This window comes from Plasmodium brasilianum, chromosome 8, assembly GCF_023973825.1.
Source record: "Plasmodium brasilianum strain Bolivian I chromosome 8, whole genome shotgun sequence".
Lineage (NCBI taxonomy): Eukaryota > Apicomplexa > Aconoidasida > Haemosporida > Plasmodiidae > Plasmodium > Plasmodium brasilianum.
Window position 1 is genome coordinate 1,363,253 of NC_090121.1, and position 27,374 is coordinate 1,390,626.

Consider the following 27,374-nt stretch of genomic DNA (forward strand, 5'->3'; position numbering starts at 1 on the left):
TTTTTTTTATGAGGTTTCTCATGAATTTTTTTTTTCCAGCTTGTTTTGAGGCATTTTACTTGAATGACATATGATTGGAAAAGATGTACACATATATATTTATATGTATATGTATATACGTATAAAGAAAAAAATTGTGTAAAATATTTATTCTATCATCATTAACGTTTTACATAAAATATAAACAAATAAAATATTAACGAAAAAAAAAAAAAACTTACAAACTTTAAAAAAATTACGTTTTTAAAATGATTCATGGTTCAGAAGAAAATATAAAAGGAAATGCAGAAATTATATCAGTTGATGACAAATCAGTAACTAATGAAAACAATTTTGAAAAAAAAAATATAAATGACTGTGTAATTAACGAAGAAATCATAATCTCAGATGATTCCAAAAATACGGAATATTCATCCGTGCAATCGGATTATGAAAAAGAAATATTAAATGAGTTTTATGATTTAAATGAAGGAAAAAATGAAGAAGTTATAAGTATAAATTCAAATTTAATGGGTATACTTGAAGACATTTGTTCACAGTCTTCAGAAGAAGACGAAGAAAAAGAAAAAGAAAATTTGGAAGAAAATGAAGATCAAATTTCTCATTTAGGAATAGAGACGGAACATAATTACAGTGGTGACAACATCAGTAGCAGTCACACAGATATGAGTACTAAAGGTTATAACACAAATAATGATGCAAATAATGATGCAAATAATGATGCAAATAATGATGCAAATAATGATGCAAATAATGATGCAAGTAATAATGCAAATAATGATGCAAATAATGATGCAAATAATGATGCAAATATTAATTATAACAGTAATAATTATAACAATAATAATTATAATGATGATAATAATAATAAGTGGAATAACACAAGTTTGTATATTAACAGTAGCAGTAATTGTGATAATAATAATAATAATGGCAGTGATGATATAAATGATAGTAAGGAAGATGATGTTATATATGTCATATGCAATATATGTTCAGATGTAATGGACGAATCAATTTTTGAAGATCATTTATATGCCCACACACTAGATTGCCAATCAGAGAATCAAGTAAATGATACATATAAAAACGAAATGAATTTAAATAATGACATTTCTAATAATTCTGGATCAAGCACAAACATACAAAATATATGTGAACAGAGGCGTCCCTTCAGTGATGCACATCGTGCACATAATAATTCGGATGTGATGTTGTATAATAATATTAATAATAATATTAATAATAATATTAATAATAATATTAATAATAATATTAATAATAATATTAATAATAATAACAATAACAATAATAATAATAATTATAATAATAATAATAATAATAATAATAATAATAATAATAATAACAATAATAACAATAATAATAATAATAATAATAATAGTAATTATAATAATAATGATGATGACGATGTAGAAGAAGATAATTTTTTTAATATGATTTATAACTACAATTTAAATCTTAATAATTTTAGAAGCAATTCGTTAGTTATTAATAAAAAAGAAAATAATATGGAAATTTGTAGTTCCATGCAAAGAAATGATAATTTCCTAAATACATTACAAAATACCACAAATTCAAAAAATACTATTGAAACAAGCGCAACAAGAAATGAGATAAGATACACTCCATTGACTAATAATGATGTTGAAAATGTAAACAGGAATGTAATGAGAAATAGAAGGAATTTATTTAATATATCAGGGGAAAAAAGTTGTATTGATGATACGTATTTATCTATTATAAGAGAATCAATTTCTACTATTTTATATAACGGAGATACCGCATTATCAGTAAGATGTGATACCATGAACAGTAATGTAGATAATAATGATAACAGTAATAATAATCAAAATGAAGGAAAATATAGTAGCATTGTTAATAATATAAATACAATGATGAATTGCATACAGACTAGTGTAAATAAGGTTAGAGAGAAATCCATGAGTACTATTAATAATATAAACAGAGACATAGGCAATTATGTAAATAGAAATATGAGCAGTGTATTGAGGGATATAAATGAATTAACAAGGAAAAATACAATAAATAAAAATATTAACTTTGTTGATAAGGTATTATTGTATAAAAAATTAAATAAAATATATAAAAATTTGCATAATATAGATAAAAAAATTAATACTGCATTAGAAAAGTGTATTCGTGATTTAGGAAGTAACAACAGTAACAGTAGTAGTAATCGTAATAACAATAGCAATAATAATAATAGCAGTAATAACAACAACAATAACAACAATAACAACAATAATAATAACAATAATAACAATAATAATAACAGTTATAACAGTAATAATAGTAATAACAATAGTAGTAGTGCTAGTAACAGTAGAAACTACTGTGGCATTAATAACGGCGGAAGTACTCATAACAGAAGTGATAACAGTAGTAGTTACGGCGAATATAGAAATTGGAATTATAGGGAAAACAATACATTTAGGACTAGAGAAAATAATAGTTACAATATACATATACCATCAGATAACATTAGTAGAACAACAGGTTCAATGGCATATAACGGAAACTATAATTCTAGTTTTTATAATAACAACACTATTTCACGTGAAAATTTTTCCACAGCTTCATCAGACAGATCTACCTCTTATTATTCAACAAGACCTTATGAACAAAATGCTTGTAACATAACAGGGAGTGTTAATGATGTAAATTATTTATATTCTAATCTAGTTAATAGATATCCTACAATTTGTGAAAACGTTTCATTTTCTCACTTCGACAATAGCCCTAACAATATCTGGCCATTAAGAAGAGTAACAAACAACACTGTTGGCACAATCAATAGTAGTATAAGAAATTCAATGCAGAATAGAGAAACAAATAACTTAAATATGAATATTAATAGTTTTAGCTATTCCAACATAAACAATAATGATAGTGCTAGTATTTTTTCAAGAAATCATGTGAGCAATGTCTATAATAACGTAAATAGAAGCATTAGATACAATTTAATTAATAATACAGTAACAGTTGAAACTTTTTACCCAGACGCAGAAAATCATTCGTTATTTCTAGGAAATAGATACAATGGAAACAGTAGAGTAGACAGGACGAATAATAATATTATTAATACCAATACTAATATGAATAATAACAATATTACTACTCTTAATATAAATGACAATAATAACGGAGTCACTAGTATAAGTACGACTAGAATTACTAATGGGGGTAATAATAATAGAACTGCACTTACTATTAACAGAAATAATAACAGCGGTAGTAGTAGTAGTAATGGTAGAAGCACCATTTTAACTTCTAATGGGGAAAACCGTATTACAAGTACGCATACTATTAACAGATGTAATAATACTACTAGAGTTATATCCAATGGAAGAATTATTTCTAATAGACGCAATAACAATGCAACAGCTAGTTATAGCTATGTAAGTAACAGTTCGAATGGTGATGATTTTAATAACAGCAACACAGAAATAGTATCGCAGAATATTTTAGGTGCAAATTTAATATTTGAAGAAACATTAACAAGCAACAACGATATTGCTAATGGAAATATAAATTCATACAGAAGAGTAAACAATAATAATTTTTTTATCAATGAAATAGTAGAAGAGGAAAATACAAATGAGAATTTAGGTACATCTCCAATGTTAGAGGAGAATAATGATTATTTAATTGTTCATTTTGATATAAAAAAAAATAAGAATAATAACTTGAAAATATGTTCAATTTGTTATGAAAATTATCAACATAATGAACCGCTTATATTTTTGCCTTGTACTCATAATTTCCACAAATCGTGTATAATTGAATGGATTAATAAAAAACCTATATGTCCTATTTGTAAAATTAACATTAAGAATTTTTAAAAAAAACGAAGGGCCTCCTTAAACTTTAAAAATAATTTTATTTTAGATTTTAAATTGAACATTTTTAAAGTACATTATTCAATCACTTTTTGTATAATCACTCGTTCATTTTACATCGCTGTTGTATCCCTCATTCCACACATAAATAAGTTCACTTTTTCCTTATATTAATTTTTTTTTTTTTATATTTCATTTTATTTTCTTTTATGATTGTGTAGTGCATTTTTACAGTGTTTTTTTACGTTTGCATTGCAAATTTTAGGTTTTAATAGCTTATAAAAAAAAAAAAAAAATTGTCATTTCATTTTTTTTTTCTATTACATATGTATTAAAATACACGTGATAAATCAATTATAACGGAAAAATTAAATTTATAAATGTACAGAAATGATAATAATGCGTAGTAAATCAGCATTTCAAAGGTGAACAAATATGAAAAAAAATATACAAACGAAAAGTAAAAAAAATGCGGAAACAAAATTTGTAGGACCAAATAAATACTCAAATGAGAATGTTAAATGGTTGTTTATTATTAATATACACATACATAATCGCATATATATTATATGTGTATATATATATCCTGTGTAAAACAAAAACAAAAAAAAAAAAAAAAAAATTCCATGCTACACAGAATTATTTTTTCTATTATTAATATATCAAAAGAGCATAGATATATTTTATTACACGAAAAAAATCATTAATGAAATGAGAATAACACAGTAATAATCACTAAAATTAGTATAAAAGAACAAAAGTAAAATGATACTAAATGGAACAAAAAGAAATATGAAAAATGAGACACAAAAAAGCATATTTTTATATAAATAATTGTATATGACAAAAATGAATAAGTTACACAAATAGCTGAAGGTAGCATTTATTTGTATTAAAAGTAGTATGTATATATACATAATATATTTAATTAATTTTTTTATAACTATACCGAAACCAACAATTTTTGGAAAAATTAATAAAAAAATTGTATATAGAACGGGGAAAACCTCCTTTTATGTATGTATGTACGCATTTTATTAAAAAAAAAAAAAAAAAAAGCACTCTTACTTTTCCTGTGTAATTTGCAATATATTTTCATGTAACATTTATTATTCGTTATTACTCGGAAATGCAGAAAAAAAAGCGTATTCTTATAAGTGTTTATTTAAAACATTTTGTTGCACTTTTTATACTTTCTTTTTTCCCTTCCCTGTCTTTTCAAAAAGAGCCAATATATTTTAAAGGGGTATTGCAATGAGAAAATAAAAGAGGAAATAAGTGAAATTTAAAAAGGGTCTCAAGATATATATTTGCTATTAAATGAAGTTAGATACACTTTGTGCTAATCCGAGTATTAGCATTACTTTTGTTAGCTCCTATTTATTTACAACTATTTTTCACTCTGGCACATTCGCTTATGTTTATTCACGTTTTTATTTTTTCTCCCTTTTTCTTTCTCTTTCTTTCTCTTTCTTTCTCTTTCTTTCTCTTTCTTTCTCTTTTCCTCTTCTTTTTATCCTTTTTATATTTTATAAGTGTTCTGATATGGTCATATTTCTTTGTTTTTTCTTTTTCTCTTTTGTCATTTCTATGTTTTAATGTTTTCGCGTCATTATATTCATGTTCTTTACTTTCTGAGGAGCCTTTTTTTTGCTTGAATTTGTCAGAATGTTTATCGTGGGAACTGCTCGTAAACGGACCCACAGTTTGACACTTTGTTTGTCTATTTGTTTGATCATTTTTTAACTCATTTGTTTCGCTCTTTTTTAAAAAAATGAAGTTTTCTTTATTTAAAAACCACTCGCTTTGACTAATTTTGATTTTATCAAAGTCTGAAATAATTTTCGCATTATTTTTTTTATCATAGATACAATTTCCTCCATTAAAATTCTCATCGTTATATATATAGTGACATTTTTTTATTAAATATTCTTCATGCATTTTATTTCTTCTATTTATTTCTTTTTCTTCTTGCATAAATAAATTAATATGTTCATTGTATTCAGTTGTAGTTCCCTTCTTTTCATTATTATAATGTATATGTATGTTGTTTTTTAGATGACTAATTGTTTTTTCAAATGCAAGTTCATTCTTTTTTCTCTCTTTTTTTTCTTCTTCTTTTATAATTTTATTTTCATCATAATTAACTTTATACTGAACATCTTTCCTATAAACATTCCACTTTTTTTGGGGTAGGATATTCAAGCCCCCATGGCCTCCCATTATGCTTATAAAAATGAAAAAAAAAGAAAGGCGGCTTTGCTTTTCGCTTTCTCCTTTTTATGCATTAACAAGCTAATATATACTTATATATATATATATATATGTATATATATATGTATATATGTATATATATATATATATATGTATATACAAAAGGATCTCTACACCTGCACTAGATTTATTTTTAGAAACATTTTACTTCATTTTGATATACTTATATTTTTAATATTGTTTATTTTCCAATTATTGTAAGTCGCACGTGAATGCAAAAAATTAAAAAGCATTGTTAATGAAATTTTAAGAAAAAAAAAAAAAAAAAAAAATACAATTAAAACTGCGTTTATTTTTAAAATGGAAAATTTACTTTATCCAGCTATCTCATTATTATTTTTTTTTTTTCTGCCAAATATTTATTTTACATTGCTCCCTTTTTTCTTGTAATTTTTTTATTTTTTCCTTTATAACAAATAAATTTTTTTTTTCATAAATTGCTACCATACTTTTGCATATGAGTAATAACAATATGAATAATAAATATATAACAAGTATAATAAAATATGTGCATATATATATATATTATATATATATATATATATATATATATATATACATGTATATGAATATATATATAATGTACATAATTTAAACAATGCAGCCGCAAGCGCATCCGTTTGCTCCTTTTAAAATTAAAATGAACTTCAATTCAAGGTTTTTTGAAGAGAGGTAAAAAATATAAAGGCTGTTTATTAGTGTATTTGTATGTATATATGTTACAATATAAAGAATGAAATCTTCACACATGTTAAGAAGGGACGCCCTTTTCCTTTATTATGTTAATAAAATTATTCGTAGTGGAAAATGAAATATTCTGTGCTATGTACGAACTCTTTTATAGCAATTTTTATTTTTTACTCCATTATTGTCCCAGTTAAAAGGTTATTAGAATATAATTACATATATGTATATATGATGGTACTCAGGAGATATTTTAATTTTTTTCTTATTGGAAAAATGGTGAAATAACAGGAAAAGCTGCCACTCGCACAATTTCAGTATAAGCGGGCGGCCTTTTATTTTATTTTTTTTTTAAATTGTACCTATGTAGCACACATATATACATTAATTGCTGAGTAAAAATGGTGTAATTACTTTTTCAAAATTGACCATTTATATATACAGCGTAAAACGTTTGTACATATATATATATATATATATATATATGTATATTGGTAATTTACTCATTTCGCTTACTTATGCACAAACGGGGGTATGAACTTTTCTCTATTCTGTGTTTAGACAGTTGATATATTTCTTTTCTTTTATTTATTAATGTATAGGAAAAATTATACAACGCAATTTTTTAAATTATAGTGAAATACTGATAGGTCACTGTTATGCCAAAAAAAAAAAAATAAAATAAAATAAAAAATAAAAAGAGGTATAAAAAAGGGAAAAAAAATGAAGCATATAAAAAAAAAAAAAAAAAAAAGAAAAAAGAAATGAAAAATACAGAAATAATAAAAGCAAAGTTAAATCACCTTATAATTATGTGTAGTAATAAAATAAAAAATAAATCAAAATTTATTTACATATCAATAATATGATTAGAAAAAATTAGGTCCATACAAACGTACATACATACGTAAATACACGTACGTAAATACACATACGTAAATACACATACGTAAATATACATATGTTAATATACATATGTTAATATACATATGTTAATATACATATGTTAATATACATATGTTAATATCCATACGTAAATACATACGTGTGTTCACCTAAGCATAAACTTAATAAAATGTAAGATAAAGGCAGTCTTTTTAATGAAGTACGTGCTGCATAATAATATGCTCAAAATGGGTTGCAAAGGAAGCAAGCTGTACATATGGTATATATGAATATATACATACATATATACATACAAAAATTTATGTATGTACAAATATATGTGCACATAAAGAGTCCGAGTTTACGTGCGCTACTCCCCGTTATTGGGTGAACTCGATCTGATAACGGAAAAATCGTTATATCCACAATTTTGACAAGTGTAATAATCACCCATATTAAATCCATTAGGGTTAATAAATTTACACGTTCTACATTTTAGAATAAATTTTTTATCAAATTTTGCATTAATTCTTTTTCTTTTTCTATTTTTATTTTTTGACTTGCTTCTATTATTTTTATTAAGAAAATTAAGTTTTCTATATAAGTGTAAGCCTTCATGATTTGATGAAGAAGAATTTGATTCACTACCCATACCCATCCCTTTCTTTTCATCATCTTGAATCGTTTTAATAATTTGATTTTCACGATCATAAGCAATACGTTTTTCTAAAAGTGTCCTTCTCAAATCATCGGAGTCAATTCTACATGTTTTTAATTTTTTCAAGTAATGCTGAAAGGAATTTTTGTTATTGTAAAAATCATGATGTCTCTTATGTGGTCCACTTTGACTAAATTTTATATTCATTAAATCGTTACTACTTATTTCTTCATTTTCTACGATGTGCTTATTACTATTACTATTATTTGGAGAAGAATTCATATGACTGTGATTACTTATACTAGCTATTTTTTCATTACTCGATACGCTATTGCGCGCTTTTAATTTTAGGATATTTCGGTACTGTTCTTCTATTAACTTTATCTCGTCCTGATAAAATGAAAACAAAACGGGGAAAATGTTATGCACATGTACATACATATATACATACATATATACATACATATATACATACATATATACATACATACATACATAAATACATGCATACATGCATACATACGTACATACGTACATACGTACATACGTACATACGTACATACGTACATACGTACATACGCACATACGTACATACGCACATACGTACATATGATACATGGTGCAGTACATTAAAATTCTAAAAAACGGAACGCGGTAAAATGTATTCCATTATATATACATATATATACATAATTATACATGCACATACGCACATATACATACATTTATACGTATACGTAGATATGAGTACATATGTGCATATATACACATCCTTGTGCTTCTAAGAGCACTACTATCATGGAGTTAGGATGTTTATACATACCTCATTGTCAGAAGAAAAATATGTACTCATTTTAAAATTATTTTTTTTGATGTCATTTAAAGTATCTTCAGAATTTTATGTGGAAAAAACTGTTTCACATATATATAAGTACATGTACGTACAAACATATATATGTATGTATTCATATATTGTGTACTCCTTAATAACAAAAAATTGTTATACGTACATTAACATATAAATGAACAAATGAACAAATGAACAAATTAACTAATGAACTAATGAACTAATGAACTACAAATAAATAAATAAATAAATAAATAAATATATATATATATATATATATATATATATAGAATATATCGTAGTTATTGAAGTACACAAGGTATATGTCCATGTATATATAAAAAAAATTAAGCGATTTTTTTTAAATAAAAATGTACTCAATTTTCCTTATCAAAAAAGTTATAAATATAAAAAAAAAAAGTTTCCTCAAATTTATTTTTTTTTTATATAACGCATTCCGTTCGCTTTTCAATGAGTAAGTATCAGTTAACATATTTTATATTCAGGAATTATATAAATATATAAATATATATATATATATATATATATATATATATATATATATATTATATATTTGTGTATATATGTATGTACGTATAAATGGTTAAACAAACTCTTTATTTATCTTTATTTTTTTAAAAATTATTTTTTACATATTATACCTTATTAATTGTATGTACGTATAAATGGTTAAACAAACTCTTTATTTATCTTTATTTTTTTAAAAATTATTTTTTACATATTATACCTTATTAATTGGTAAATTCATAAATGCGTGTATATATATATATATGTATGTTTATTTCCGGTTTATGTGTTTTTAATTGTGTTGATAAAAATTTTAAATTCTAAAAAAATACCAACATATATATGTTATGAATGTATGTATAAGTATACATGTATAATGCATTTACGTTTATACGTTTATGTATATGTATATGTATATGTATATGTATATGTATATGTATATGTATATGTATATGTATATGTTTATGTATATGTATATGTATATGTATATGTATATGTATATGTATATGTATATGTATATGTATATGTATATGTATATGTATATGTATATGTATATGTATATGTATATGTATATGTATATGTATATGTATATGTATATGTATATGTATATGTATATGTATATGTATATGTATATGTATATGTATATGTATATATATATATATATATATACGTAATAAATACTAAAGCATAGTTGAACAATTTTGTTAAATAGTATACATATCTTAGTAATATATTGGCTGTTCTATTTTAAATATGAAATATTGTGGTATTGTGAATTTGAACGAGCTGTTTTTAAACTAAAAAAAAAAAAAAAAATGAATCTATTTAAAAAAAAAATAGTATAAACATAGTATATTATTATATTTATATTATATAAATACTTGTGTACAGTTGTAAAATATATAAAATAAATAATATACGTGTAGTAATATTTATTCTGTTTAATTGTTTTAACCGGATTTAGTTTAATTGTATTAAACGGATTTAGTTTAATTATTTTAACTGGATTTAGTATAATTGGATTTAGTATAATTGGATTTAGTATAATTGGATTTAGTATAATTGGATTTGGTTTAATTGGATTTAGTATAATTGGATTTAGTATAATTGGATTTGGTTTAATTGGATTTGGTTTAACTGGATTTGGTTTAATTTGTTTTAATTTAATTGGTTTTAATTTAATTTTTTCTTCATAGTAAAGAATATTTTAACGAACAAAACAAGGAAAATAAAAAAAATTGTATAAGTTTAAGCTGTCATTATGAAAACAATGCATAAAATAAATAAAAAAAATATTTGTTTCATTTATATCTATTAAAAAAGAAACATTCAATTTTTTTTGAAAAGGTGAACTGAAAGGAAAAGCATTCTTAAGAGTAAGAAGGAAATTATTACTTTTATATGGAAAGTACAAGAAAATAAAATTATATCATAAGTATAATATCTATATCTTTATACAATTGATTATATGGACTAACCTGATAGCTGTGATAGATGTTTTTACAAACGAGTTATTTCTTTATATATCTTCTTTTACCGTTACAATATAATATTATACGCAAAAAAGTTTTACGCTTAAAATTATAAAAAATTGTATGTATTAAATTAAAAAAAAAATTATTACATTTTGAACAAGAAAAAAAGAAGAAATTTAAAAAGCTGTTTATTTTTTATATAATACACCTTTGTAGATCTTTTAAACAAAATTTTGCTGCATCCCTTTTCTTAGTTCTTAACGCAACTATATGTGTATTACTATTTGAAGTACTTTTCAGCTTACACAAATCTGCAATAACATTCATTTACACGAATGAACGGGAATTTATTTGTATTGTTGTGGGTCCATTTTTTATTCGTTTTGTTGTTAAATGTTTTATTTTTATTCGTTTTATTGTCATTTGTTTTGTTTCTATTTGCTTAAATTTTTTTTTGCTACTATTTTGTTTCACAGTTATAAAATTTCTCTCAAATTTCTTTTTGAAATCGCCATTTGGGAAATGAAGTTTACTGATAAATTTGAGAAAAAAAAAAAACAAAACAAAACAAAACAAAATGGGGTGAGGGGAAGGAAAAAGGAAAAAAATGTATTTGTCTAAATAATGCATTTAAATTTAAAAATTTCCACCCTTTTTAAAAAAAAAGCAGCTATTTTTTTTTTTTTTTTTTTAATAGTGATTACTATTGCAAACTTCAATGCGCGAAATACTGAAATATACGAAAAGGGTATATTTATATATATATATATCTGTATATATCGTCAATTTGAGAATTTTTTTTTTTTACTAAATTAATATGATGTGTACAAACAAATAGGACTGGACCTATGGTGTTTAAGCGATTAATTACTTCCAAGTAGCTTTTTTTTTTTTTTTTTTTTCCTCCCCATTTTGTAACGTATGAACAGGATTTTTTGAAGTACATCACGTTGACATATACGTACGTGTTTGTCTATGCACTTGTACACCTACGTATATATATATATATATATATATATATATATATGTCTCTGTGCGTACATAGTATATGCACAAGTATGTACGTATAAAAAATAAATATATAAATATATGAATTCTACTAATAATGTAATATAATATAAACATCGCATGTGCATATTTACATAAAATCATCCGCGTAAAAGGTTTGCCATTATTATCATCATAATTATCGTATCATCATAATTATCGTATCATCATAATTATCGTATCATCATAATTATCGTATCATCATAATTATCGTATCATCATAATTATCATATCATCATTATTATTATACTGCTATTTTAATGTGTATTTCTCATTCTGCAAAGAATGTAAATATAAGAATAGCCTTTTTGGAAAAATAGAAATATAGGTCTTATGCATAAAATTGACAGCAATTGTTTTGCTATAGGAACAAGCATAACATAAAAGGAGTACTCATAACGTATAAGAAGACATTATTCCGTAACCTTATTAGTGAACTCCTTTTTATATAATTGTTCCCTTTTGTTAATTTATTTGTTATGTGGTAATTATTAGTATTTTTTAAAATTTACATAAAAGGAAAAAAAAAAAAAAAAAAAAAAGAGAAAAAAGGAAAAGGAGGAAAAAAGAAAAAAAGAAGAAATAGATGAACGAATATGCGTTTAACATATGCAAATAAAATATTTTACCTCTAACAAACTTCACAGCAGGAAAAAGAAATTTTATTTTCCTTGGATGTAAATTGAATAATAATATGAATTAATTTTTAAGCTCTGCGACATCTTCAATATTTTTTATTTGAAGATTAAATTATTTGCTTCTTAAAATAAAAACTTAATAATGATATATAAACAACAGCTATATTATTTATAATTATATATATTTTTTTGCCAAAAGGTGAAGAGACTTTCAACATAAATTACATGTATAAATATACTTAATATATATATGTATATATAACGTACATATTTTTAATTTTTTGAAAATAATGAAATTCCAGAAAATGCATTTTTTGTTTTTAGCATTTTTTTTTTTTTTATTTAGTATTTATAATATTTTGAATTAATATCTGTTATATTTTCTTACTATTGTAATTTTATTTTTTTGTAAAATTATGCTCAAATTGTTATAGAGTATGTATACTTACATATACATATGTATATATATATATATATATATATATATATATAGCGTAGCCTCAACGCCTATTTTACCTTTGCTGCTTCCACCTTTTCTTCCTTTTTTTTCGCTTCTTTTTCGTTCTTCTTTCTTTTCCCTTTTTCTATTAATCTCCATATATTATCATAGATAAGGCCCTTCCTACCATTTCGATGACATATACGTAAAAAAGGAGAGCTTAAAATGAGCACGAATTGTGGCCGTACACACATATAGATAGATCTGAACGTATATATATGTACATATATACATATATATATGCTCATATACATATATATGTGCTTATATATGTATATTTGCACGCATATCGACGTATACATAAATGCATTTGCACTTGTTTCTGTGTACATAAGTATTAATGTTCATATACATACATTCTTTTTGATGCACCTTTTGCACACACACGAATGAGTTATGCTCGTCATTTTTTTTTTTTTTTTCTAATTTTTTCAAATATCACTGAAGTGTAACAAAAATTTTGATTTAATATTACTCACATGTTATGTATATTTTATGCACAAGTCAGGCAATTTTTCATTAAATGTTACTAAAATACCATTCATGTGTCAGAAAAATATCATTTCATGTGCCACTAAAATGGCACGAATATAACATACATATGTTAGAAAAAATACCTTTAAAACATTACCAAAATGCTACAAATATATCACTAAAATGCCACTCATGTGTTAACTTTTTTTTTCTTTTTTTTTCCTTTTTTCCCGTTTTCCTGCACACGGGCATCCCATTATAATAGGTCGCACAATAATGACGAGAGAAGAAAAAAAATGGATTGAGCAATTACGCATGAACCCACCTAAACTTTTAGATGAAAATGATTTAAGGCTAGTTTGTCAGAGAGTGAAAGAAATATTAGTAGAAGAAAACAATGTTCAAGCTATAAATCCACCAGTTATCATTTGTGGAGACATACATGGGCAATTTTTTGATTTATTAGAATTATTTGATGTCGGAGGTGATATAATGAACAATGATTATATTTTTTTAGGAGATTATGTAGACAGAGGATATAATAGTGTAGAAACATTTGAATATTTATTATTATTAAAATTATTATTCCCAAAAAATATTACATTGTTAAGAGGAAATCATGAGAGCCGACAAATTACAACAGTGTACGGTTTTTATGATGAATGTTTTAAAAAATATGGTAATGCAAATGCATGGAAATATTGTACAGATATATTTGATTATTTAACATTAGCTGCACTAGTAGACAATCAAATTTTTTGTGTTCATGGAGGTCTTTCTCCAGAAATAAAATTAATTGATCAATTAAGATTAATTAATAGAGTCCAAGAAATACCACATGAAGGAGCTTTTGGGGATATCATGTGGTCTGATCCAGATGAAGTTGAGGATTGGGTAGCTAATCCGAGGGGTGCTGGTTGGTTATTTGGACCTAAAGTTACTAAAAAGTTTAATTATATTAACAATCTTGAACTAATAGCTAGAGCACATCAGCTAGCCATGGAGGGTTATCGTTATATGTTTGATGACTCTACAATTATTACAGTATGGTCAGCTCCAAATTATTGTTACCGATGTGGAAACGTTGCAGCAATTATGAGAATTGATGAAAATATGAACAGGCAAATGTTAATATTCAAGGATACTCCTGACTCTAGAAACTCAATTAAAAACAAGGCTACCATTCCGTACTTTTTATGAAAATTAGCAGAACCTCATGACAGAAGCGGTATGTCGTGACGAACCTACATCACTGAGGTGTGTGAAACAGGGTATAGAAGCGAATCGCATTTCATCGTAGTGTATAACGTCAATCGGGTAAATGTTCTAGTGTAAAAGAATAATGCACTAATTTGTTTTACAAACTCGTATATGTTATACCATTTTGCAGTTTTTTTTTATTTTTTTTTACTCGTTATTTATGCCCATTATTTTACGCATTATTTTTTTTAATTTTTTTTTCGCCCTCTTTTTATTCTTTTTTTTTTTTTTTATGTTTTTAAATGCTTATATTCGTCCAGCAAGAAATTTAGCGCACTGCTGAACCTAATGAGCTTCAGTATTTATGTTCCACTGTATGTTATTACGGCACATTATTATAATATGCCATTTTAGCGTTATATATGTATTTACGTATGTATTTATACATATATTTATTTATGTATTTATGTATTTATGTATTTATGTATTTATGTATTCATTTATGTATTAATTTCCTCATTTATTTATATTCGTGCCTTAATTTTTTTTCAATCCCCATTCTAAAATTTCGTATGTTTGATTCTTAAACAAACTCAGCTTTTTCTTTTTAATCCTTTGATAAGTATGTGTACGTATGGTACACACGTACTTGTGTACACACACATATATATATATATATATATATAACGAAGTAATAATGTTTTTTGCGTATGTGAACGCAAATTTCCATCTCCGGGAAAAAGTTAAATTAACTTGAATATATTCTTAAAAAGAGATGATAAAAGGGCCTAGTTTTAAAAATAACTGGCAAGTCGTATATATGTATATCACAGAGAAACATGTATGAACGGTGTCAAGGAATTTGTTCACAAAATTTGCTGTTGCGGTTACTGCTTTTTCTTACCCTTTTCCCATTTTATAGTATTCTTTGTTTTTTTTTTTATATAAGCATATATTACATAAATATATATATATATATATATTTAAGGAGTGGAATGCTTTGGAAAGAATAAAATGTTTATCTGTATCATTTTGTTGAAATGAAGAAAAAATTTTGAAAAAAATGCTATTTTTATTTTTTTTTTTTTACTGTATCTTAATAAAACGTAAGGGCTATGTTTGTAACTTTTCAAAAACCATAATAGTGTTTATATGTTATATACTATATTTTGAGTAGAGGGCGACAAAAATAGCAGAAAACTGAAGATGGAAAAATTAGTGTAATGCATAACAAACATGTACAACGCATAATTTACATGTACAGTTCATAATTTACTTGAACGGCTCATAATATACATGTACAGCTAATAATTTACATATACAGCTAATAATTTACATATACAGCTAATAATTTACATATACAATGCTTAATACACGTGTACATCTCATAAAATATGTGTGCATATATGCATTATGTAATTTATGTATGTACAATTTTTAAAATAGAAAATGTTTTTAGGTAGGATATTTATTTTTTTAAGTATAACTGTGAATGCAAGGTACTATGCGAAAGTTTGCATAAAAAACAATTTTGCGTGGAAACTGCTAAATTATAATAATACCCCACTGGAAGGTATTAATAATGGGAATAACAGCGCAGTATGCAACAATGACAACGCAGTACTTAATAATAGCAACACACCACCTAGTAATAGTAACATAACGCACAGTTATAACAAACTAAAACGTTACTATTACTACTCCAAGGAAAGAAACAAAATAGTAAAAAAAAAGAAAAAGAGGTTTTCATTGAATTATCCCAAAGGAATAGTACGAAAAAACAAGCAGGGCTTCTTTTTTTTAAACTCCACAAAGTTAAGTGAAATAAAAGAAAGCATAAAAGCTTTATATAACGTAGATTATATAGAAAATAATTACCTGTACACGTACATAAAATCATTTAAAAGAACACCTCCTATAACGAAATTATATTTAATAAGTACGTTCCTGTTAAGTGTTTTTATACATATAAACAAAAATGTTTATAAGTTAATACTATTTGATTTTCAGAAAATTTTTAAAAAGTGGGAGATATGGAGGTTAATAACTCCATATTTGTATATTGGGAATTTGTATTTACAGTATATATTGATGTTTAATTATTTAAATATTTATATGTCCTCTGTAGAAATAGCACATTATAGGAAACCAGAAGATTTTTTAATTTTTCTTTCTTTCGGATATATATCAAATCTTTTATTTACCATAATAGGAAGTATGTATAATGAAAATATAATGAATATGAAAAAACATGTCTACAGTGTAAGAAATTTAATTATTCCTATGAATAAAAAAGACGAAAAAATCGATGTAAAAAAGGAGCACTATAATCATTTAGGTTATGTTTTTTCAACTTATATACTTTATTATTGGAGTAGAATAAATGAAGGCACGTTAATTAACTGTTTTGAATTATTCCTTATTAAAGCTGAATATGTTCCTTTTTTTTTTATTATACAAAATATTTTATTATATAACGAATTTTCTCTCTATGAAGTAGCTTCTATCTTATCAAGTTATGTCTTTTTTACTTATGAAAAATATTGGAAGTGGACATTTTTGAGACGCTTTTTTCTTCTCCTTCTTAAGTTCACGCGAGTGTACCAACAGTACAATAAATACAGAGAGGAGTATGAATAAAGGTAGTTCTTCTTGTCTATTTTATCAAATGCAATAGTAACAGAAAAAGGGAAAAAAAAAAAAAAATATATATATATATATATATATATATATATATATTACTTAATTTTGAAAGATCACAAAATTGGACTTCTACGCGAAATGGGCATACACTGCATGACTACATAACTGTAAATATTCTATTCTGTTTAAAAAAAAGTTTTGTACATGCAGTTGTATTTTTATTTGTGCTTGTATTTGTACTTATTGTATTTTTTTTTTTTTTTTTTTTTTAACCATTACTGAGTTGTTTTGTCCATTTGCACCTGACTGTTCAGAAAAATTCTCATGCAACATCAAACCTTTTTTTTTTTTTTTTTTCCCTCCCCCCTGCCTTCTCTTTTTTTACTATTTATTTGGAAGTGTCTCAGCATTAGCGTGTGTCGCATTTTTTTGTCCGAGTATCATACTGCGTCCAAGTACATGCGTATGTAGAAGGATATATATATAGACTTACGCGCAGATATTTACGCGTGTGGATGCACGTACAACAGTACCTAGCTTCACCGTTTCGCTTGGTAAGTTTGATGGGTATTTTTTTTAGCTTTTTTTTTTTTTTTTTTTTTTTTTTTCTCTATATTTGGACAAGAGACATATAACAGAGTATAATTAATCGGACAAAGGTATTACCCTATTTATGGGAAGACAGAAGGAACTCAGTATATGGAAAAAAAAAAAAAAAAAAAGTAAAATATTTTTTATTAAGAGATAACAAATCATAGAATGAGACGGAGATTTGCGGAAATCGTCCAAAGACGTATATTTGTAAAAAACAGGAATGTGTTATTCATACATATACAAAGGAACTATGTGAATGTACCTAGATTGAACACATTGAAGGATATGGATATGTATGCTATTAGGAAAAATGTAGAATTGTGTAAAAAAAAAAATGTAAAAATCAAAGACGTGTGGAATAATTTTTTATACATACTTATACTAAAATTGTGTAATAACGAAATGCATAATTATGTTGACTTTATGATCATATTAAAACTTTTGAGTAAATATATTTCTTTAGACAAAAGGGTTATGGTTTTTATATGTGAGAAATTAGAACAAGATATGTACAAATTGAGCATAAGAGAATTAAATTTACTACTATTAATATTAAGAAAAAATAATTTTGATAGTTCATATTTTATTAATTTAATATGTAAATCTATTTTAATGAAAATTAATAAAAATGTATCTTATAAAGATTTAGCTCTAATATCATTTAGTTTGTCAAGTAATACTACTATATTAGATGAAAAGGTATTTACGAATGAAATTTTTAACTTCACTATTTTAAAAATTTACAACGATTTAAAAAACATAAATTATCATACCTTGTCTTTGTTTTTTTATTCATTCAGTTTATATTTTATTAACAATTTTGATTATTTTAATTCTTTTTTTTATATGATCAAAAATTTTATTAAAAATATAAAAAGAAATATGGACTCTTTCAATTCCACTGACTTAATGTTTACCTTTATTTCATCCATGCACATTTACAATTCTTTTAGAACTAATTCTACTAGTGTAACAAGTGTTAGTAAATCAAGCTCGTTATATGTAGAAAAAAATGCACACATTACTCCACCTTCATTAAACGGATATTTAAATAATATACCTGCACATGCTAGTTGTCGAAGAGTTACGAGGGAAGGGGGGGATACTCTGAATAAGGGCAAGTCTAAAGTACAGTTAACCAAATTAGAAAAAAGGTTTGACTCTAATAATGGTGCAGAGGAGGGAAAGTTAAGCACTATTTCGAATTTAGTAAAAGAGGATTCTGGTAAGTACAGGAGGGCTGCTCATCGTGGTATGTACTCGTCAATAAAGGAGGAAAGTACAGAAAATTTTAACTTACCCATTGAACCAATAGACAGTGTTGAGAAACAGTGTCAAAATGATTTAAAAAAAAAAGAATTTATTTTAGAGGATCTAATTGATAGCATTAAAATAGTAATTGCAGAAAAATTGAAATGCTTCAAGGTGGAAGAAGCAGTAAACATTCTGTTTGCATCGTTAAGTAGAAACTTTACCTTCAACAAAAAGTATTTTAACATTTTCAATAAACATAGAATAAACGTACAAGATTATATTAATGTGTGCATAAAAACTGAGTACAAAAAGTGTATGGAGGAGGAGCAGGAAGACGAAAAAGAAGAAGAAAAACTCGATTACATTTTAAAAATTAATACCACGAACAACAATTTGCACAATGATGAAACTTTTATTAACATAGTGATGGAAGAAATAATTTATCGAAATGATTGTTTAAGTATAAAACAAATAATTTTATTGCTTTATTTATTAAGTAACTCAAATGTGATGTATCTACAATTTGAAAAAATAATACTTAAGAGATTAGCATGCATGGAAAAGGAATTAAATAAAAAAGAAATTATGTTCATATATCAATTTTTATATTTAAGGACATGTTTATTTCCGGAGCTAAAAAAATATTCCTTAAAAATTTATGAACAGGACAGTAACAAAACGGTCGTTATATGTAATATAAATAAAGATACAAAAAAAAGCAGTGTACGTATAAGTAACGAATATGCAAAGGAAACTACCATTTTTAACGATAAAAAAAATTACGAGAATAATAATGTTTATTATATGCATGATGATGTATTATATTTGAAAAAAAAAAGAAAAAGAGATAAGAATAAAATTTTTTTGTATGACAATTTTATTTTCAAATATCCTGCACAAGTCAGAATAAATGAAAAAAGTGACAATTTTGAAAATGTGCGAAATTTGAACTGTTTTATAGATATTAAAAGGAGAAGAGAAGAAATGGATGATCATGTCTTTTCAAAAAATAGAAAATTAATAAATGAAGAGAAATGTAACGAGTTCAAGATAAGTGCAGATAAAAAATGTAATTCTATTCAAACTCAAAGTAGTAGTATCTCTTGCACGCATAATAGTAAGTCTACTTCTGTGGCTAGTAATATTACGAAAACCATCCCATGCAGTAACATTGGTGAAAGTCCTAACATTTTTGCGTTTGGAAAAAAAGTTTTTCCATCCTACAACGTCATTGATGAGTATAGAATTAACTGCTACAATTTGCAGTTGGATGTTTACAAAATTGTTTGTTTAAAATTATTGGACTGGTTAAGGAATGAAAAATTAGCTAGCTGTACTACTATTATTGATATATTATGTATTTATGAAAAATTAAATGTAAGAGATTATAGAATTATAAGATATATGTATACTTTAAAAAAAAAAATTTTATACTTAGACAATAAATATATAATAAAAATTATGAACATAATTTTAAAATTTAATTTATATAGCATATTACAATATTTGAATATAGATAAATTTCTTAAGTTTATGACTTTCAATTCATTGGATGAAAGTATAGAAATTTTGAATTTAGTTGGTATGTTATCAGTTATTTATGGTAAAAATTCATATCATAATTTTCCTGCATTCAATATAGAAAATATTATTATTTACATTTTGAAAAATTTCAAAAAGTTAATTATCACCAAGCAGTTAAAAAGAGCAAATATAACAAATGTGTATAACAGTTTGCCTCTTAAATTGTACAAATTGTTTAAAAATGTGCAATGTATGGAGGATGATGCAGTGAAACGAACATGTGCTCGTTATGATGCCATTGGTGCTTATAATTATGATGGTTATCAAATCGCTAGTTTTGAGGAAAAAAGTGACCTTGTCTGGTCAGGTAAAAACATGAAAAATTTTTGCATTTATAATGTGGATGATGTGAATTTGAAGGAAGTGAAAATTAAACCATCTACATATACAATGGGAAGTGTACGAAACAACATTGAGGTGAACAGTTACATATATGAATATAGAGATGTCGAAGATGAGCTGTATGAAGACCTGTTGTTAATGTTTGGTAAAAATGTAGAAATTTATAAAGACATAAATATTTCAAATTATGCATTTCCAATGGCCATTAATTTGTTAACATTAAATCATCATCAGGGAGAAGGAAATAATCATAGCTTAATTCGTATGAACATGTGCAGCAACGGATGGAGCAACGAGTGTATTATCGAAAGGAGCAACCAATGTAACAGAGAATGGAGCCGCGGACATAACAGTAAACATGGTCATGATAAAACGTTAGAACTGAATAAAAAAAATTTCCTTCTTGTTGACATATTGTATAGCCATGATTTTTATTACTCATTGAATGAGGCAAAACAAAATAAATTAAAGAAAAGGCATGTATACGTGTGCTATTTTGGTAGTCACGTAAATAAAATGAACAAGAGAATAATTAATTATAAAAAATATACCATACTAAGATTAATCAAAAAGAGAGGATACAATTACATTTGCATTGATGCAAAAACGTATGTGAAAAATAAAAAAAATAAAAAAAGTGACAATAGCTTAAATAAAATTTATATAAGTAATTTAATACTCGATTTATTAGAAAGGAAAAAAAGAACAAATGTATTATACCGAAAAGGGGGTAGAAGTAAAAGCAGCATTGTTGAAGCACATACTAATAAATTACTAGTCTATCATTTGAAAAATAAAACAAGTGCATTTGCTGCGATAAAAAATTATAGACTCAAAAGTGCCAACACTTCCTTGTTTATAAGGCGAAATAAAAATGAAAGTAAAACATATGCACAGGGAAAAACTTTATACACTGATGGAGACACAGAAAAAAAGAGAGCAAAAGAAAAGCCCCCGTCTAACCACTTGACCAAGTTAAAGCATATGTTTCAGTCTGTTTAATTTATGCAACTACTGTAATTTATTTAATTATATAATTTGCGTAAATGATTGTTCGTTATTTTATTGCTTATATTTTGCGTTCGTTTTGCATTCATTTTGCGTTCATTTTGCGTTCATTTTGCGTTCATTTTGCGTTCATTTTGCGTTCATATTTCTTGTTATTTTATTTTTTAAATGTCGAATTGACCTTTTTTTAGTTATTGGTGAATTGAGAAATAGGCACTCTGTATTTCTGGGGTACTATTTATTCCATACGTGTGCACACCTGCACGTGTGCAGGCAATTAGTCTTTCAAGAAGTTCCTTAAGTAATTTACCGACTTTTCATTTAAACCCCATTAAAAAACCTTTTTAACTCAATATAAGTCACGCCTGATTTATTTTTATTTTTTTTGTAAATATTAATCAAGCTTGACTTCAAACTATTTAAAAATATTTCATTATTTTTTTGCAAAAAAATTATGGACAAATTGAAATTAAACTGCGCTCACTTGAGCTATAAGACGTGTGCGATTTTGTTAAAATTGACAAAAAAATGAAAATAAAGTAAGAATTAAATGCGGGAAAACGCAAATAGCCCATAAATAATAAACAAAAAAGCGACGAAAAAACGACGAAATAAATGGATGAACAAATAAATATAATTCAGGTAAAAAAACAATTCTTAAACATCAAAGATGGAGCAGAAACGTAAAGGAAGAGTATTATCAACATGTGGCAGTGGTGCAAGATTCCTCTTGCTCTACTTCAACTGGTTTGCAATAACATAAAAAATGTGCATATATTGCATTTAGAGGCTTTTATTATGTGCACAGATACGTATATATATATATATATATATGTACCATTTTGAACTACAAATAGAGGGGGAAAAAGAAAGGTACATATCCTTTAGTAAGCTTTTTTCAATTTTGCGCAGATTCGGTTTATATAGGATGTAAAAAAAATAAACATATACATGACATCCATTTTAATAACGTATAAGCTTTTTTTTAAGTAGGTAATCATTGAAATAGCTTCGCACAATTTATAATGTTTTCTTTTGATTGTGTTGCTGTTATACACGTTTTGAGAAACGGTAATATTATTTGTCTTGCTGAAAGTGCTACGGTCAGTACTACTGGAAGTACTAGTGTCAATATTACGGCCATGTCCATCATCATTTCTACCGTTGGCAGTACTTGATCCTTTTTTTAAATACAACAGTGTTTTTAAGAGTTGACTATTATCATTCTGACCATATGTTGTGTTATCTTTCTTTTTTTTTTTTTCGATCTTTATTTTGTTAAGAAACGAATGCAATTTCTTAAAAAAGTTGATGTAGTGTTTATTCAACTTTTTGGAAGAAAGACGGATGATTTTTTTATTTTTTATATAAACTTTTCCTTTTATTTCTTTTCTTTTTTTTAAAATGTGTGCAATTTTTTCATTGTTCAGTATATCATTTAAGCTGTTACTGTTTGTACTGGGGTTTTTTTCAAAATTGTAGTGTGGCATAAATGTATACATATCTTTACATATATATTTACACAAATGATTATTTAAAAGGTGTATATCGTCATTATCATGGTATTTACTATCATCGTATTTACCATTGTCGTATTTATCATCGTCGTATTTACCATCGTCGTATTTACCATCGTCGTATTTACCATCGTCGTATTTACCATCGTCGTATTTACCATCGTCGTATTTACCATCGTCGTATTTACCATCGTCGTATTTACCATTCGGTACCTTTCCGAATTGATAGTTACACCTTTCCTCTTTTTTTATATCATGGTAATTACATAACGAAACGCCTTTTTTCAACCTTTCTGCTTTCTTGTCATTATTACGAACATAATTTACATTTTTAATTGAAGTACGACATTTTTTATTTAAAATAAAATTTCCTTTTTTATATTTGAGCAATAATGATAAAAACGTTTTATTATAACATTCGACAGATGAATTATAGTCTGTGTGCTCATATAGTAATTCATCATAAAAATTTTTTTTGTTTTTATTACCATTCAGTTGTTTGTAATAATGTTTGTACATATTCATAGTATGTTTTCTCAACCCTTTGAATGTCTTTTTCCTTTTTCTTTTTTTTGTTCTCTGCTTTTTTTTCACACGTCCAAATTTTAAGTAGTAATTCTCTTTTTCATGAATAGTGGTAGTACAACATTTTAAAAATAAATTCCCCTTACTACTGTATCCTCTTTTTTCTTTTCCCTTTTTATTACTTACCCCTTTTTCTCGTTTCGGTAAATTGTTCAGTTGTAAATAAAGAAGAAAATTATACTTCGCTAAGTATAATTCCTTAAGTAAATCAATGCATAAATTTTCCAACATTTTTCACAAAAAAAAAAAAAAAAATTATAAACAAGCAAGAAAAAAAAATAAATAAAATAGCTGCACGATATAATGCTTTTTCCTTAAAGTATTTCTTTAAGGCATAAAAGGGAGAGGCAAGAAGAAAGGATGAAAAAAGGGCGAATAAGAAATAATAATGAAGGAAAAAACAAACAAACAATATTACATTTGTGTATGTATTTACATTTTTGCGAAATCGTGAGAAGTTAATTTATGCAACTTATTCCTTTGAGTGTAACATAGGGGGAGGTTAGAAATATGAGAAAAGTTAACCACACCTTAGTTATAGTTTTCACAAATTTAAAGACGCAGATATGTAAGTACTTCCATATATGTATACATAATACATATTCGTACATAATATAAACCTACATTCGTACATACATACGTACATAATACTTACACATATATACGTACATAATACTTACACATATATACGTACATAATACTTACACATATATACGTACATACATACATATACATATATACGTGTATATAATATATTTAAATTCTGCTTTGCTACAAAACTTGCATCATTCATTGCACAACTTACCACCGTGAGGGAATAAAATTAGGAAAAAAAAAAAAAAATTATGAACAAGCAAGAAAAAAAAAAAAAAAAAGGAGGTAACATCAAATAAAAATAGAAAATGAATAATTAATCTGTGAAGTAAAAAAAAAAAAAATAAAAAAATTATTAACAAGCAATAAAATTAAAAAACAAAAAATGAAAAAACGAAAACGGGTAAATGACATGACTTAAAAAAAAAAAAAAAAAAAAATCGTTTTCTTCATTTTTACAAATCATTAATATATAGTACTCTATTTTACTTAAAGTATTATATATTTTAGAGAAATTCGCAGAAAAAATGATTACTTACTCAGAATACCTTGATGAATATGTGAAAGATTTAAATAATTATTGCCATAAAATAAAAAAGTCAATTTTTAACATCGGAAGTTAGAAATTGAGAAAAAAATTAGAAAAAAAGTTCAACGGAAGGATAAGCAACGAAAACGCTTGTTATTATCTATACATATATATATATATATATATATATATATATATGTACATATGTGTACATTTATTTATACACAAACTACTGCTATTTTTTTTTAAAAAACACTTCAGATCGAGGGGATTACGAAAAAACGAGAGAATATGTTTTAGAAGCTGAAAAATGTGTATATATATATATATATATTATATGTGCATTCAATCTATACCATGATGCACATGCTTTTTATATTTTTTTTTTTGTGACATATAATTAACGTTCATCCATCTTATTACGACTTTCCAATAACCTATACTTTGTTGTGTTAATTTTAATGATTTGCAATTTATGATTTACATTGTGTAGTTCGGCCTATTTCCATTACTATTTATGATTATATATATATATATATATATGCCCATTTATAATTTTACCTTCCCTTTTTTGTTATTCGGTTTAATCAGATAAAGCAAATTATAATAGAAACAAATAGTTTGCCAAAAGGATGTCATAAAATATTTGATGAAGTACGAAAAGAAATTCTACAAAGAAAAAAATAAAATATCTATGATTGCTTTGTTCTATTTTGCGTAGTAAATTTTGCTATTTCTACATTTTTTTTTTTTTTTTTTTTTTTCATATTTCAGATAAATAAATATAATTCAGACCTAAAGAAATATAAAAGTATTTTAGAAAGAATGAGTAGCGATTATTATTCCGATGAAGCTGTAAGGAAGAAACAAAAAGAAAAATAAAGAAACAAATCTGTATAAAAAAAAAAAAAATTCTATAGCGTAGAAAAACAACTTTGACATTATATTTCCATTATTTATATTTTTTTTATTTTTCTTTTGTTCTATATTTGCTCAGATCAACAATAGAGAATATGACATTACAAGAAAGTACGTGGAGGGGACAAACTTTCTAAAAGAATCTGAGAAGTATAAAAATGAAAATTCATAAAATTAATATGTTTGTTTTTAAAAAATAAAATATGTTTTCCTCAATTAAGTAGCTCTACAACTGCACAATTGCACAATTATTCAGTTTCATTAGTTCTTCAGTTCCTCATTTATTTTCTTTTTGTCCTTTTTAGGAGAGCCCAAGATGTTGAAGACATGGGTTAAATTTTGTATTAACTTTTTCATAATTTTTACAAATTTGAAGTTTTATTATTATTTTTTTTTTTTATACAATTATATTTTTGTTTGAACTACCGCAGGTTACACAATAATGAACGAGCTGACCTCGCAGAGGAGTGCCATCCTGAGGACCAAACTATATGTATTATATTAAAAAAAAAAATAAAAAAGGAAAAAAAAAAAAATAAAATAATAAAAATTATCATCACTTATTAAAATGCAATGAAATTATGCACACATATTTACTGAACAGGTAAATATTTATGTATTTACACTTGTGTATGCCTCAATTTGTATTTGAAGTTTTATGTCTGTTTCTATCCCTCTTTCTGTTTCTATATATATATATATATATATATTATTTT

At 25.1% G+C, this 27,374-nt stretch overlaps 8 protein-coding genes across 8 annotated transcripts; 5 read left to right on the forward strand and 3 right to left on the reverse strand.

Moving 5' to 3' along the window:
- Nucleotides 1-248: 248 nt before the first annotated feature.
- On the forward strand, nt 249-3,884 carry MKS88_002454 (RING finger protein RNF1; the record flags this gene model as incomplete). The annotated part of the gene is made up of 1 exon (XM_067215465.1): nt 249-3,884. One exon carries the CDS (start codon nt 249-251, stop codon nt 3,882-3,884), a length of 3,636 nt encoding a protein of 1,211 aa, XP_067073889.1.
- Nucleotides 3,885-5,306: 1,422 nt separating this feature from the next.
- On the reverse strand, nt 5,307-6,104 carry MKS88_002455 (uncharacterized protein; the record flags this gene model as incomplete). The annotated part of the gene is made up of 1 exon (XM_067215466.1): nt 5,307-6,104. The coding sequence occupies one exon, from the start codon at nt 6,102-6,104 to the stop codon at nt 5,307-5,309; it is 798 nt and encodes a 265-aa protein (XP_067073890.1).
- Nucleotides 6,105-8,094: 1,990 nt separating this feature from the next.
- MKS88_002456 (uncharacterized protein) lies at nt 8,095-11,559 on the reverse strand (the record flags this gene model as incomplete). The annotated part of the gene is made up of 3 exons (XM_067215467.1): nt 8,095-8,772; nt 10,713-10,945; nt 11,526-11,559. The coding sequence occupies 3 exons, from the start codon at nt 11,557-11,559 to the stop codon at nt 8,095-8,097; spliced, it is 945 nt and encodes a 314-aa protein (XP_067073891.1).
- A 2,607-nt stretch (nt 11,560-14,166) lies between these two features.
- MKS88_002457 (serine/threonine protein phosphatase 6) lies at nt 14,167-15,090 on the forward strand (the record flags this gene model as incomplete). Its single annotated transcript, XM_067215469.1, has 1 exon — nt 14,167-15,090. One exon carries the CDS (start codon nt 14,167-14,169, stop codon nt 15,088-15,090), a length of 924 nt encoding a protein of 307 aa, XP_067073892.1.
- Nucleotides 15,091-16,539: 1,449 nt separating this feature from the next.
- MKS88_002458 (DER1-like protein) lies at nt 16,540-17,730 on the forward strand (the record flags this gene model as incomplete). Its single annotated transcript, XM_067215470.1, has 1 exon — nt 16,540-17,730. The coding sequence occupies one exon, from the start codon at nt 16,540-16,542 to the stop codon at nt 17,728-17,730; it is 1,191 nt and encodes a 396-aa protein (XP_067073893.1).
- Nucleotides 17,731-18,492: 762 nt separating this feature from the next.
- On the forward strand, nt 18,493-22,509 carry MKS88_002459 (uncharacterized protein; the record flags this gene model as incomplete). Its single annotated transcript, XM_067215471.1, has 1 exon — nt 18,493-22,509. One exon carries the CDS (start codon nt 18,493-18,495, stop codon nt 22,507-22,509), a length of 4,017 nt encoding a protein of 1,338 aa, XP_067073894.1.
- Nucleotides 22,510-23,399: 890 nt separating this feature from the next.
- On the reverse strand, nt 23,400-24,848 carry MKS88_002460 (uncharacterized protein; the record flags this gene model as incomplete). The annotated part of the gene is made up of 1 exon (XM_067215472.1): nt 23,400-24,848. The coding sequence occupies one exon, from the start codon at nt 24,846-24,848 to the stop codon at nt 23,400-23,402; it is 1,449 nt and encodes a 482-aa protein (XP_067073895.1).
- An 890-nt stretch (nt 24,849-25,738) lies between these two features.
- MKS88_002461 (vesicle transport v-SNARE protein) lies at nt 25,739-27,163 on the forward strand (the record flags this gene model as incomplete). Its single annotated transcript, XM_067215473.1, has 7 exons — nt 25,739-25,829; nt 26,002-26,054; nt 26,332-26,394; nt 26,515-26,595; nt 26,738-26,808; nt 26,964-26,989; nt 27,090-27,163. The coding sequence occupies 7 exons, from the start codon at nt 25,739-25,741 to the stop codon at nt 27,161-27,163; spliced, it is 459 nt and encodes a 152-aa protein (XP_067073896.1).
- Nucleotides 27,164-27,374: the final 211 nt, after the last annotated feature.